At 44.7% G+C, this 12,232-nt stretch overlaps 1 protein-coding gene across 1 annotated transcript in view; it reads right to left on the bottom strand.

Annotated features, from left to right (window-relative positions):
• The window catches only part of LOC104840287 (exocyst complex component 4-like), a 328,127-nt gene that overhangs the window by 45,133 nt on the left and 270,762 nt on the right, over positions 1–12,232 (bottom strand). Inside the window, exon 8 of the mRNA XM_010581112.1 lies at positions 10,194–10,372. Coding sequence (XP_010579414.1) covers positions 10,194–10,372 — 179 coding nt within the window. The remainder of the gene's footprint in view (positions 1–10,193; positions 10,373–12,232) is intronic.

Genomic DNA, 12,232 nt, shown 5'->3' with positions numbered 1-12,232 from the left:
GGATCCTCATTGTAAAATGGTTTGAAAGCATTGCTAATTAGGTCACTTATTTACATGACAATCCCCTGCGTTTAAGGCTGGTGGATGGGAGGAAAGAAAGATGGAACAAGAGTAATTAGTATAATCATGACGGTAAGCTGAGCGCTGACCCCACGGTACCAGATCAATACTGGGACTGCGTCATGGTGGTGTGCCTATTGTGTGAGACAAAGAAACATAAATGCTGAGCATCAGGTCAGAAAAACAACGTCTCATTTTCTAAGCATTAAATATTTGATGTGAAGCATTGAGGCTGGGGAAAGCTGCAACCGCTAATCCATAAGAACAGTTTCACTGCAGACATTCAAGGGAAAAAAGGCACTGAAAGGCACTAGGAGATCACTTTGACAAGAAAACAAGAGCTTTTAGTTGGCTGATGACTGTGTGGTTTCATTCCCTGAGATCCAGCAAGGCATACCCATATTTAAGCTATGAAATTTTATCGCCAAAGTTATGAAACAAACCAAAAGAATCTCTTAAATGCTCAGGTTTACCAAAATAGCCATTTTGTCTTCATGAGGTCAGCAGTTCCCTGCTGGTCTTGAAAGTTAGTCTTAGCACTTTGCTGTCCCAAACAAATTTTCCATGGTTTTAGTCCTCCAAAAGCCAACTCAGTTAAGAAGGTACCAGCTGGACTTTTGTCCACTGCCTGAATTACTCTGCTCAGCTCTTGGTCAGCTTCAGTTAGTGTTAAGAGACCAACAGACACAGCCTTGCTTTCGGATCCCAGACAATTTTGCTGAATTGGCACTTAGAGGGGAAAAAAAAAATCCCATTTTGATATGTTAAGTCAATCCATTCAATGCGGAGGCTCTTTGGGAGAAAACACATCCATAGCGCTGCTGATGGCTCTTGGAGTCATTGATAAAAGGCTCATAAATGCTCTAAGTCAGGATACCAATGGATATTTCCTCTCCAAATGTCTTCTGAAAGGCCTCTGCACTCTGACACTGGTTCCCCCATTAGGCTTTTACCATTCAGTATGGAGTAACTCCTGGTGACATGACGTATCTGCTGAACCCAAGGTCTAAATACTAGCTGGGAGTCTCCAACCTGTTTGTAGCAGCTTTATATAAGTGTAAGTACATTTGTAGCTTCTATTAAAACTACAAATGGCGATTAATTAGCAGGTGATCACCGATGGTTTGGTTTGGACTTGACAGATCCACATTTTACTGTGTCTGAGCATGGCAAAGCTCCCCTGTCCTTGCTCAAGGGGAGTCTCACCTGGGGAAACCCATGACTCAAGACAGATATCTCGTTCCTTGATTAAATACCAGCCCCAAGCATGCTGTGGACAGTGGTGGAGTTTGTAGCAGTAAGGAGATGACACTGGTCATCTCTGCAGCATCCCAGAGATGTCAGCACTGGAACAGGCTGAGCTGTGGGACTGACAAGAGGTAACCGTGTCGATATGAGCCACAGCGATGCAGATAAGATGCCCAAGAAAATCTTTTCCTTTTGGCTTCCTCTGGTTCTCCTCTGAACCAACGAGATCTGAATGAAGATGTCCAACACCATTTTGAACCAGCTGTTCCCAGGCCAAATTAATACCCTCTGCCCAGGGGCAGGGCTTGACATCTTGAGCTTATTGCAGGACTACCCACATTCATGTAACTTGTGGTCAGCTCAGGGCATGGACAAGGTGAACTTGCGTTCATCTGTAAAACACCACGTAGACACAAACTGAGTTAACACGATCCTGATCAAACAGTCTGCAAGGCAGAGGTGGAAAGGGATCACCCCAGGACACCGGACCTCCATTTAGACAATGTGTGCACAGCCATGAGATGGAAAAGGAAAGAAGACCAAGCGGATGAGGTCTTCTATAGACAGAGAGGAGCAGCCTCACGTTCACAAGCCCTGGTCCTCTTGGGGGACTTCAACCACCCGCTATCTGTTGGAGGCATGACACGGCAGGGCATAAGCAATCCAGGAAGTTCCTGGAATGCACTGATGGGAAATTCCTTCTCCAAGTGATGGAGGAGCCAGCGAGGAGAGGGGCCATGCTGGACCTTGTTCTCACCAACAAGGAGGGGCTGCTGGGGAATGTGCAGCTCAAGGGCAGCCTTGGCTGCAGTGACCATGAAATGGTGGAGTTCAAGATCCTTAGGGCAGTGAGGAGGGCGCACAGCAAGCTCTCTACCCTGGACTTCAGGAGAGCAGACCTTGGCCTCTTCAGGGATCTGCTTGGTGGAGTACCATGGGATACAGCCCTGGAGGGAAGAGGGGCCCAAGAAAGCTGGTTAATATTCAAGCTCCTCCAAGCTCAGAAGCGATGCATCCCAACAAAGAGGCAGTCAGGCAAAAATGCCAGGAGGCCTCCATGGATGAACAAGCTGATCCTGGACAAACTCAAACACAAAATCTGACCACGTTTGGAACATTTGCAGAAGAGCATCAACTGTTCAGTTAGTTGAACAGAAAAAAAAAAAAGTATTGGAAAATGAGATTGCTTAAGAAACTAAAATGGAAAGCTGTCATTTAGACTAAGTTATATTGAAGCAACAGATATTCATCAAATAATACAAGCACTCAAGATTTATCTTTTTAGGGTAATGGCAGATGTTTTGCATTTGTTAGAAATTTGCAGCTTTTTCTGTTTTAGAAAGAGATTTACTTTTGTTGCAATAATAAAGCAACAGCATTCACTAAGTCCTTCCCCTGCGTGAGGTCAGGCATGTGTTGATCATCTTTAATCTGGCTTTTAAATAAGGTTCTCTATTAATAGATCTCTACAAAAAAAGTTCCCCATGAGCAATCAATACAGCAAGATGTGTTACAAGTTCAGTGACAGAAAAAAAATAAGCTCTGACTTGAGAGAAATATAGCCCCATTTAAGAGCTGAATTCAGTTCATTAGAAACACCGGGGTTAAACACAAAGACCCGTCTGAGTTCACCACCGCTGTGTGGCCTGACTACGAAATGAAAGGCATCAATTTTACCACCGCATCGGGCCTGATTTTCATTTGTACTGAGACCCCTTTACACCACTCTGTCAGCAGAAAGGGGCCTTAAAGTGACTGTAAATTATAGCTCCTTTACTCTGGCACGGTGGTATAAAGGGGCTCCGCCATCAATTTTAAAAGGCATCACTTTCTCGAGTGTTGCAGGATGCTTTCTATTAGCCATCGAAGTCTATTTCAGTACGAGGAGGCATACAGAGCCAGGCAAAAGGAGAGGCTGACCCTCCGGGTGCAAAGTGGTCCAGGATAGTCTTGATCCTGTAATGGCCTTCACTAACCTTTTCAAGGTATTTGGAGATCTATGGCTGGAAAATGCGATGCAAATGCTCAGTATTACCATTAATAAGAGCCAGCCAGTGACAGCTGCAGCATTTGGTAAAAAGCTGTAGCACAAACCTTTTTTTCTCCCCCCGCACCCCGGCTTTTGAATGAAGTCGTAGCTCACCCGACCTGCTGCAAGTCTGGAGGGTGAAGTGCTGCCCATCCGCAGAAGAAGTGGTGAAGATGTCTTCCACATGTTGCTCTTTGATTTTGGGGTGAAAGCACCCCTGAATAGCAGAAAATAACCTGCTTTGGAAACATCCTGGATAAAAAAGTTAAGAGGCTCAGTCCCCTTTTAGATACTTCAGAAGAGCCAAACTCTGTCCTTGCACACCCTGCAATGCTCCTAAATAAATCTCCTCATTTTATAACACCTTAAAAACACACCAACAGACCAAACTGCGTCCTGACAGCGTTTGTAACCAGACCCAGCTGCCAGGGAAGAGCCACGCTCTTTTTGCAACATAACTAGGTGAAGCCAATGACTCCTAAGCTTTATTGTTGGTGTCCTCATTGTGATTTTACTTCGTAGCATTTCTGCAATTAAATCTGGCTGGTTCACAACCCCATGTGAGACTGAAGCCTCTAGTTTGGAAGCCACAGGATTACAGTGCAACGTGGCAGCGAGAATTAAGAGTGCTACAGGAAAATTGGTGCATTCCTGGACAAAGGCTGTGACAGTAACAAACTCCACGGTGGCTTTTTGTACGGTGTGAAGTACGATTTCAATTGCTTGGATGGGTGAAAAAAAGAAGAGATAAGAATCCAATGTGAATGGACTTCCTTGAGAAGAACAAGCAGGATTTATCTCCCAATCTGCATATTGGCATCTGCATCACTGTGACATATCGACATCGCTTAAACAGCCTGCTTACGGCTCTCACGGTGGGACTGATGACAGAGGTGGGGGCAAGAAGGCCACGGTCGGAGGGGGCACGCAGCCTCGACCTGGGTCTTTCCACCCCCCGAAAACAGCTTGTGTGAAACGGGGACGGACAACTGGAAAGCCACGTTCTCCCAACAGTCTGCGCAATCCCTCCTCCTTTGAAAAGGGAGTGTGGAGTTTCCACATTTCTCATTAAACCTGCATGCAGCTGGCTTAACCAAACACAGTAATTAGCTCCGTGTCTAATGCAAATCGCCGGAGCGGAGACTCAGCTCTGTCACTCCACAGACGTGAATTTGCAATGTGACAAGCAGGTAGCGGGGAAACGGCTTCATCCTCTTTGTTTTGCTGTGGGTACAGCTTTGCTGACAGCAGCAGGGTTAAGATGTCCTCAAGAGCAGGGTCCTTCCAGCGATGGAGTGAGTCCTCGGAGGACGTCTCCCACGCATCTCCTCTAGTACTGGGGTGCTTCCCCCGTAGGTAGAGAGGTTTGAGCTGCAGAGGTCAATTCCAAACGCGTACTCATATTTGTCCTCAATTACTGAGAATTCACCTTCTACTTTCTGCCACTGCAGACACAGGGTGAGCCTGGTGTCTATTTGAAGCCAGGTTTGTGTCGAAGACTTGGAATTTTTGCTCTAGTGCCAACTTCCAAGGGACACTAGGGGACAGGGAGAAGCTGGTATCGAAAGTCAAGAGCTTTCACAACTGTCAAAGAAATAATTGGTTTAGGTTTGGTTTTAAAAAAAAGTATGTTTTGTGTCCTTCATGCTTTTGAGGCTTTTCTCAGGGGTAAGCGTGCATGTATGTGTGTGGTTTTCAGACACAGTAAGACCCTCACCCAATTTCATGAATCCAGGACACGGGGTGCTACAAAAACCCAACAAACAGCCCACAATAGAAACACTCAAGGGTTTTTTTTCCATTTCTGCCTTGATTTCAATACTCTTGACTCAATGCTTCCTCTCCAGGGGCTCCTTGATGCACCTCCCTACTTTGACTAAATATGGAGCCTCAAGATCCTTTTCTAAAGAGATTTTCTTTTTGTGGAGAAGAAAATGACAGGAGAGGAGATGTCTTTCTTGAGACTACTTCTGGACTCCTGTTTTTCTAGAGAAAACTGTTAAGGAACTAAAATGGTATTAAGAATATTCTTCATTAAGGATGAGATAGGGAAAGCGCATATAGAAAGTGAACATGATACACTGAGCAAACCTTTGGATGGATGCAAGAGTAGCTACTGATTTTATACATGTAAGTGGACACACCGTACATATGCAAAAACTTTACTTCCAATAAGCCATCTAGAAGAGAAAGACAATCCTGTTTTATGTGAGCTCCACAAGAAAGTAATTTCAAACTCAATGTTTAAGCCAGTCAGCCGTTAACTGCTGACTACAACGATCTGAAGTCACGAAATGCCAACAGCTGGCTGAATTTAAAAGGGTAGCTGCAACTCAGTAAGCTAATGGCTAATCTTTCATCTTCCTACCTACACACAGCATGCAACCATCTTAAAAATGTAAAGATTGTCCCAACTCCTTCATCGTGCATAATAATTACTTATTTGTAAAATATTCAGAGGGCTTCAGAAGGCTGAAGCTCTGGCAAAGGAAAAGGATGAGTATATGTTATATCTGCATATGACAAGGCAGAGAAGCAGGAGGGGAAGAAGAGAGGAAACCCTACTTCCATTTTCACATAAGACCTATTTAAAATTTACTTGACTTCCTCAGTTAATTCATCTTCTTCCAGCAACTTTAATCCTTAAATGGTTATTGTAAAAAAGAAGTTTGTATTCCCTCAAAAGACAAGAGCAAAAGAAAATGACTTTGTCATATCTGACTGGTTCGGAAAATATAAAATCCAATTCTGAAGGAGTGCAGATAAGGGAAGAGCTATGGAAGAGCCATCAGCTTAGCAAACACTAAATAATGAAGAATGCAGAGACTGCCCAGCATGATAAAACACTCTATTAGCAAGACTGTTTTTAAATGACTGATAATTGTGGCACATCCACAGCAAAAGGTTATTGAATTTTTATCTCTAGGAAGGGGTCTTTTGGCAGCCTAACCAAAAAGCCACCAACAGGTAGCCCCCTTTTTAGGATTTCCTAAAACACGTCCATACCTGCCCAACTACACCTTGTGGTTCCTGAATAGTTATAGCTATGCCTAGAAGCTACCGACTTTCTACAGGGAAGGAATACAGGGCCACCACTACCATGTCATGGACTTGTTGAAGATTACGGTATTTCTGGCGTTGCACCAAAAGTTCTCATCCCAGTCGCTCACTGAGTGCTTTGATGATACCCTGAATGGGATCAAGATTTAATCTCACGTCGCTGGGACAGGAAAGAGAAATGATCTGTGGTGGCTTTACCCTGGCTGGATGCCAGGTGCCCACCAAAGCCGCTCTCCCTCCTCCCCGCAGCGGTGCAGGGGGACGGGGAATGGGGTTGGGGTCAGTTCATCACATGTTGTCTCTGCCGCTCCTTCCTCCTCAGGGGCAGGACTCATCACTTGTCCCCTGCTCCAGCATGGGGTCGTCTCTCCCCGGGCTGCAGGTGGAGATCTGCTCCCCCGTGGACCTCCCTGGGCTGCAGGGGGACAGCCTGCCTCACCGTGGTCTTCCCCACGGGCTGCAGGGGAATCTCTGCTCCGGCGCCTGGAGCATCTCCTCCCCTCCTTCTGCACTGACCTGGGGGTCTGCGGGGTTGTTTCTCTCACATGTTCTCACTCCTCTCTCTGGCTGCAGTTTCTGTGCCCCAGCAACTTTTTTTTTCCCTTCTTAAATATGTTCTCCCAGAGGCGCTACCACCATCGCTGATGTGCTCGGCTCTGGCCAGCGGTGGGTCCATCTTGGAGCCGGCTGGCCTTGGCTCTGTCGGACATGGGGGAAGCTTCTAGCAGCTTCTCACAGAAGCCACCCCTGTAGCCCCCCTGCTACCAAAACCTTGCCACGCAGACCCAATACACGATCAAAGACCGGGACGTGTATTCTCATCATGCGTTGGCCCAACATGTGGTAAGCACGGAAGATAAAGCCCCACCACTGCTACCAGTTAATGAGATTACTGCTCTTGTTCAAGCATAGACACTTCAATGGAGCATCTAGTCCAAGGAGAAAAATAAAGCAGAAGACAGAATTGCTCAAAGGAATATAACAGCTGCCATCTGCCCAAAGTCAGCTACCGAAAAAGTGAGCTGGGTGACTAATAGCCCGTTGACTTGCATATGATGAACCATGGATTCCAGTCGCATTGAACTGAAATGCTTGGGTTTCATGTGGGCATGTCTTAAAGTCAAAGTTATGATGCTGAAATGACAAAGGTGGCTGCACTTATGGCAATCTGAATCTGACTGTGGTGAGCTTCGGTGTGTGGCAGAAAACCCTTTTATTTAGCTTTACTTTCGGTCAGTTATTTCCCTTCTTCCCTCCCTCCCTCTGATGCTCATTAACTTGCTCTGGCTTCCCAGCAACGAGATGCTCAGAAATTCAGATGATCAAACCATGACAGAAAAGAACAGAGAAACTCGTATGACAGTTGAGCGTTACGGCATTAACATTGTATGAATCTTTGAAACAATAGGTAGTTTTAATTCTTCCTCCTCCCAGCTCAGCCCAAGCACATTTGCATTGCTCTTCTCCTCCTGCCCAGGTGGGATGGAAAGAGACATCTCATCTCATTTTTCCTCTGTTCTTTATTCTTTGTATTCTTCCCCAAAAGAATTGCACTCCCTTGTATATCACCATAGCTTGCTCGATTTGTAAATACATCTGACTTACACCACCACCTCTGCCCCACGGCATCACTTTTTACTTCTCCCATATAGATTGCAGTCAGCTCTATTGATGTTCCATTTATGAGATATACTGCACCAGGTTTCATTTATAACCATGAGGTCAACAGCCTCTATCATTTTCTAACACTGCTCGTTCTTCCTCTTGTTTCAGATACTCCTGGCATTTGTGTACAGACATTTTAGTGCATTGGTATAAAGTTATTACAAAGGAAGATGAATTTTTATTGTCAGGAGGACGCTGCCAAGTGAAATATTACACTTCGTACTTTTATGTTTATTCACTGCTGCGTGTAACGTCCTCTCAGAAGCCTGAAAGTCACGCTCATGCCCTTTTATGTTTGGAAAATATTGATTTATTAAAAAATTCGAGTTTCAACTAGAACTGAAATTGTAAATGATGTTTTTATTTTTAACAACTTTGACTGTCAGAGCACATCTCCTCAGCCCGAAAAATTCTCCCAGTAACTAAAGTTCTGTGAATAAATATTTGGCTATTGGACTTTGATAGCATTTTCCATTGGGTTTTGTTTTATTTTTTTTATAATCTTCTAACGTATACCTTGTAAGACACAGCAGTTCTTCTTGTCACTCAGGTATTGAGAACTCAGAATATGAGATACAGGCATATTAAAGCTACCTGTAGCATTTGGTTGTATTTTAATTGTTAGCTGATTGTATAATCTTAATTATCCTTCTGGATCCCATCAAACTGATCACAGACACCTGGAGTAAAGAGTTTAAAGGTCCTGCTCTAGAGCAGAGTTATAAGCCATAGGAAGGAATGTCAGTCAACCAGAGATGCTCTGCTGTTGAGGGACAATTATTTTAATGGAGATATAACACTATGACTTTATTTAGCGCCAGCAAATTTCCCCCATCACTTCCCAGAAAAGAAGGCTGAGGTGATTTTCAATGCCAAATTCCCACAAGATCTGGCTGCCCACAGTCCTGCTCCTCTGTGGGTACCTTCCCCCAGGACTCTGCTCCGTATTTGCATGCCAAACTGCAGAAATGCCGTGTATCCTCACTACATCCCCATGTGTCCTGGGATCTCACCAAGCTGTGCAGATTTTTTTACAATGCTTTTCTTCTCTGCTCCTCATCTATAGCACAGTGTGGATGCCTCCTTCCACACCCAAGGCAGCTGCATTTAACATAACCCCTAGACAACAGGGGATGTTCAATATTTGTAAAACACGCAATATTTTATTACAGGGATCTAGGGCAATATGAAGTGCTCTAACAAATGCACAGCTACCTCCCCAGGGTCAACCTGTGACACAGGACAGCTACTGGGAATGTCTCGGTAGGCAGGCGAGACCCAAACTCCAGGTCCTAGGAAAAGCTTAACCCCACGTCAGCTGAGCTATAGGTGACTCCTTGCGAGCCAGTAACAGTGGAAAGCAGCAGAGCTGAGGTGTGTTGATGTCGAACTCTCCTTCTGGGGCACAGCCACGACCCTCCTCTGAACGTGACGCCATGCAGACAACGCCAGTGACAGTGATAAGAAGAGAAGGAATGCTAGCCACATCTCTAGCACTTTCCAGACAGACAAAAAAATCACTATTCCCTGAGGGAAGGAGCAAAAGCTGAAGCACAGAGAAGTGAAATGATCTCACAGAAGTAGCGTGGGCAATCCTTGACAGCCAGGAGCAGAAGCGATGTCTCCAGGCTCCCCTGTCTCTCCCTCCTGGCACCTTGGTTCACCAAGGGTTGCTTCTGCCTTTGCAGGCTGAGCATCAGTGCCCCAGTGACATGCACGTTAGGGCACTCCTCATTAAAAGCTGTTCAATTTCTCTACTGAATTTATAATACACATGTTTTTAAATATTCAGCAATCTAGCGATGCTTTAAAGAAAATGAAAGCTGTATCAGCATTGCTACCTGCTCCTGTGCAATGTCATTAGCAGGGACTGCTGAAAAGCTCAACCCTTCAGAGCTCACGCTAGAAAGGATGCTCCTGGTACCCTCACGTGGTGCCCACCGCAGCCTGAGCAATGTCACACCACAGCATTCACTAGGAAGAAAGAGATTGAGCTGCTTTGCTTTTGACTTCCCTCCAACATAAACCCGCTTTGAAATCACGAACAGAAGATGCCCACTCCTGCGAAGATCACGTCATTATGTTGGTTCTCCATTTCTAAGACAAAGGTTCTCCTATGGGAGCTACTTACTCTGGGTGGTTGAGAGGTTGGCGAAGGCTGCCTTGGTGCGACCTGCTAACCACTCCAGGCTCTCGTGCATGTTGGCCAAGGCCTTCAGGTCGCTGACGTCCCGCAGGATCTCCTGTTGAGGAATGAGTTTATCTCCCAGGTTGCCAATGAGAACTTCTGACTCTTTGCCGAAAGCAGCCCTGAAATGCAAATCAAAGCCACTCTCAGAAACACAGCACAGGACAGCAAGGGGGAGACACCAGTAACACCATGGAGAAGGTCAAACCAGTCAGTGCATAACTGTTCCAGCACGGGGTCTCAAGAACGTTGTCTGGTGGAGTTTTTGAAGTCTTGTTACGGTGGATAAAATATTCTGCAGCTCATGACACCTCTATTTCGGGGAGTTTTTTTTCTATCCTTCTCTCTGCATTTATAATCTCTGAATTTCACCTTATTCCTCAGAGTTACAAACTTCACCCTGATCAACTCCCACACCTCTTCCCCAGCCCCCAGCATTTACACCTTGCTGAGACATGCAAGTGCTTTCTGTGCCTCCCTGGGATATGCACAAATAACGCACATGCAGTACTTTTAATCTTTCCTTGTAAATCAGCTCTTCCAATCCCCAATTCACTTTTTTTTCCACACATCTATCAGAAGAAATCTCCTGTGAAACCTGATGGCTTATCATGACAAAGTGACAAACAAATGATTTTGAGTATCAGTCCGTGCATTATTTTACTTGCACAGAGATAGCACCTGGTGAAAAATGACGACCAAGACAAATGTGTTTACCCCCCAAAAGCTGAAAAATTTTCTTTCAAGGTGTGTAACTGCTCACTCCACTGTCACGTTTCATCTTTTGCATTCAGATTTAGCTTTCCCAATACTTGTCTCCACAAAGAGCATGTTTGGTTATCTCCCAGAAGTATTTGCATGGCAAATATTCTCATCGCTTTTGCAGGTAAAGAGACTCCAGCATGACTTTTTGTGTACCATTAGGATGGAGAAAATCATGACATGGTTCCTACATCTAATTACAATAGCTCCTGGCTGAAACCAAGTGCATTTCATTGAAAGACTCTAAGTGACGGCACATTTACCATGGTCCTCAGTACACTCTTCCCATCATTAGTTGCTCTTTTTGTTATGAATTTGCATTCCACTTTCATTCAACTTTGCAAATCTCCACTTCCTGTCATTAGCTCTTTTATGAACTTACAATGAGGAATCATGCTGCTGAGCATAATAGCTGCAACGAGCTGCAGCAAAATAATCCCATCAGTGGCATTTTATATACTATCTAAGCAGTTTTATTGCCAGCATCTCCCTAGATTTGTGGGACTTCACTGTCACTTGAGAAAAAAAAAAAAAAGAATGACTCTGAAATGGTTTTGAATTGCTCAATTGAATTCATTAAAGGCAAAAAATAAAAATAGCCTTCATTAAAAAAATCTCTTCAAGGATTTTCTTCTGCTTGACAATAAAAAATATGTTGCCTTAGGCTGTATCCCTCATACTACGGTTTGGGAGGAATCCTTATCTGTTGGCTGTGTCTGAGGACTGAGACGCAGGAACATCTCCAACTCCAGTGGACTATGGCAGTGGTAATTCAGCTCTTCTTCCTCTCTGTAAGATGGGGCTAATGTTGATCCGTTCTGGCTATTAGAAACAAGTTAAATCCTTTCTGAACTTCACAAAAGCCCTTAACAAGCTTCCCTGACCAGGCATTTCTCAGATAGCCGTAAGAGGCCAGAAAGCTTTGGGGAGTGAGGACAGCTGAGCAATGCAGCCAAAGTCCAAACGGGCATTCAAAGGTGAATACAAGATTGAACTGGGTGGACAAGTTCATAGCCAGGCTAGACCATTTTTTTTTTTTTTTTGGTAAAGCATGATCTCTCTTTAAAGTAAAACATGTTATTGACTTCTACAGCAAACATGAAACACCTCACTTAGCTCTACCCACCTACAAACGCTCAGATATCCTCATCTGTTCCTGTGGAGCAGAAGACATTTCAGAGATATGCTTCTTCCCCTCCAACCAAACCACTCCTGTTGAC

This window comes from Haliaeetus leucocephalus, unplaced genomic scaffold, assembly GCF_000737465.1.
Source record: "Haliaeetus leucocephalus isolate CR32 unplaced genomic scaffold, Haliaeetus_leucocephalus-4.0 Scaffold751, whole genome shotgun sequence".
NCBI classification, from domain to species: domain Eukaryota; kingdom Metazoa; phylum Chordata; class Aves; order Accipitriformes; family Accipitridae; genus Haliaeetus; species Haliaeetus leucocephalus.
The sequence above is the reverse complement of the archived record's forward strand: the minus strand, read 5'-3'. Positions and strand labels throughout refer to the sequence as shown.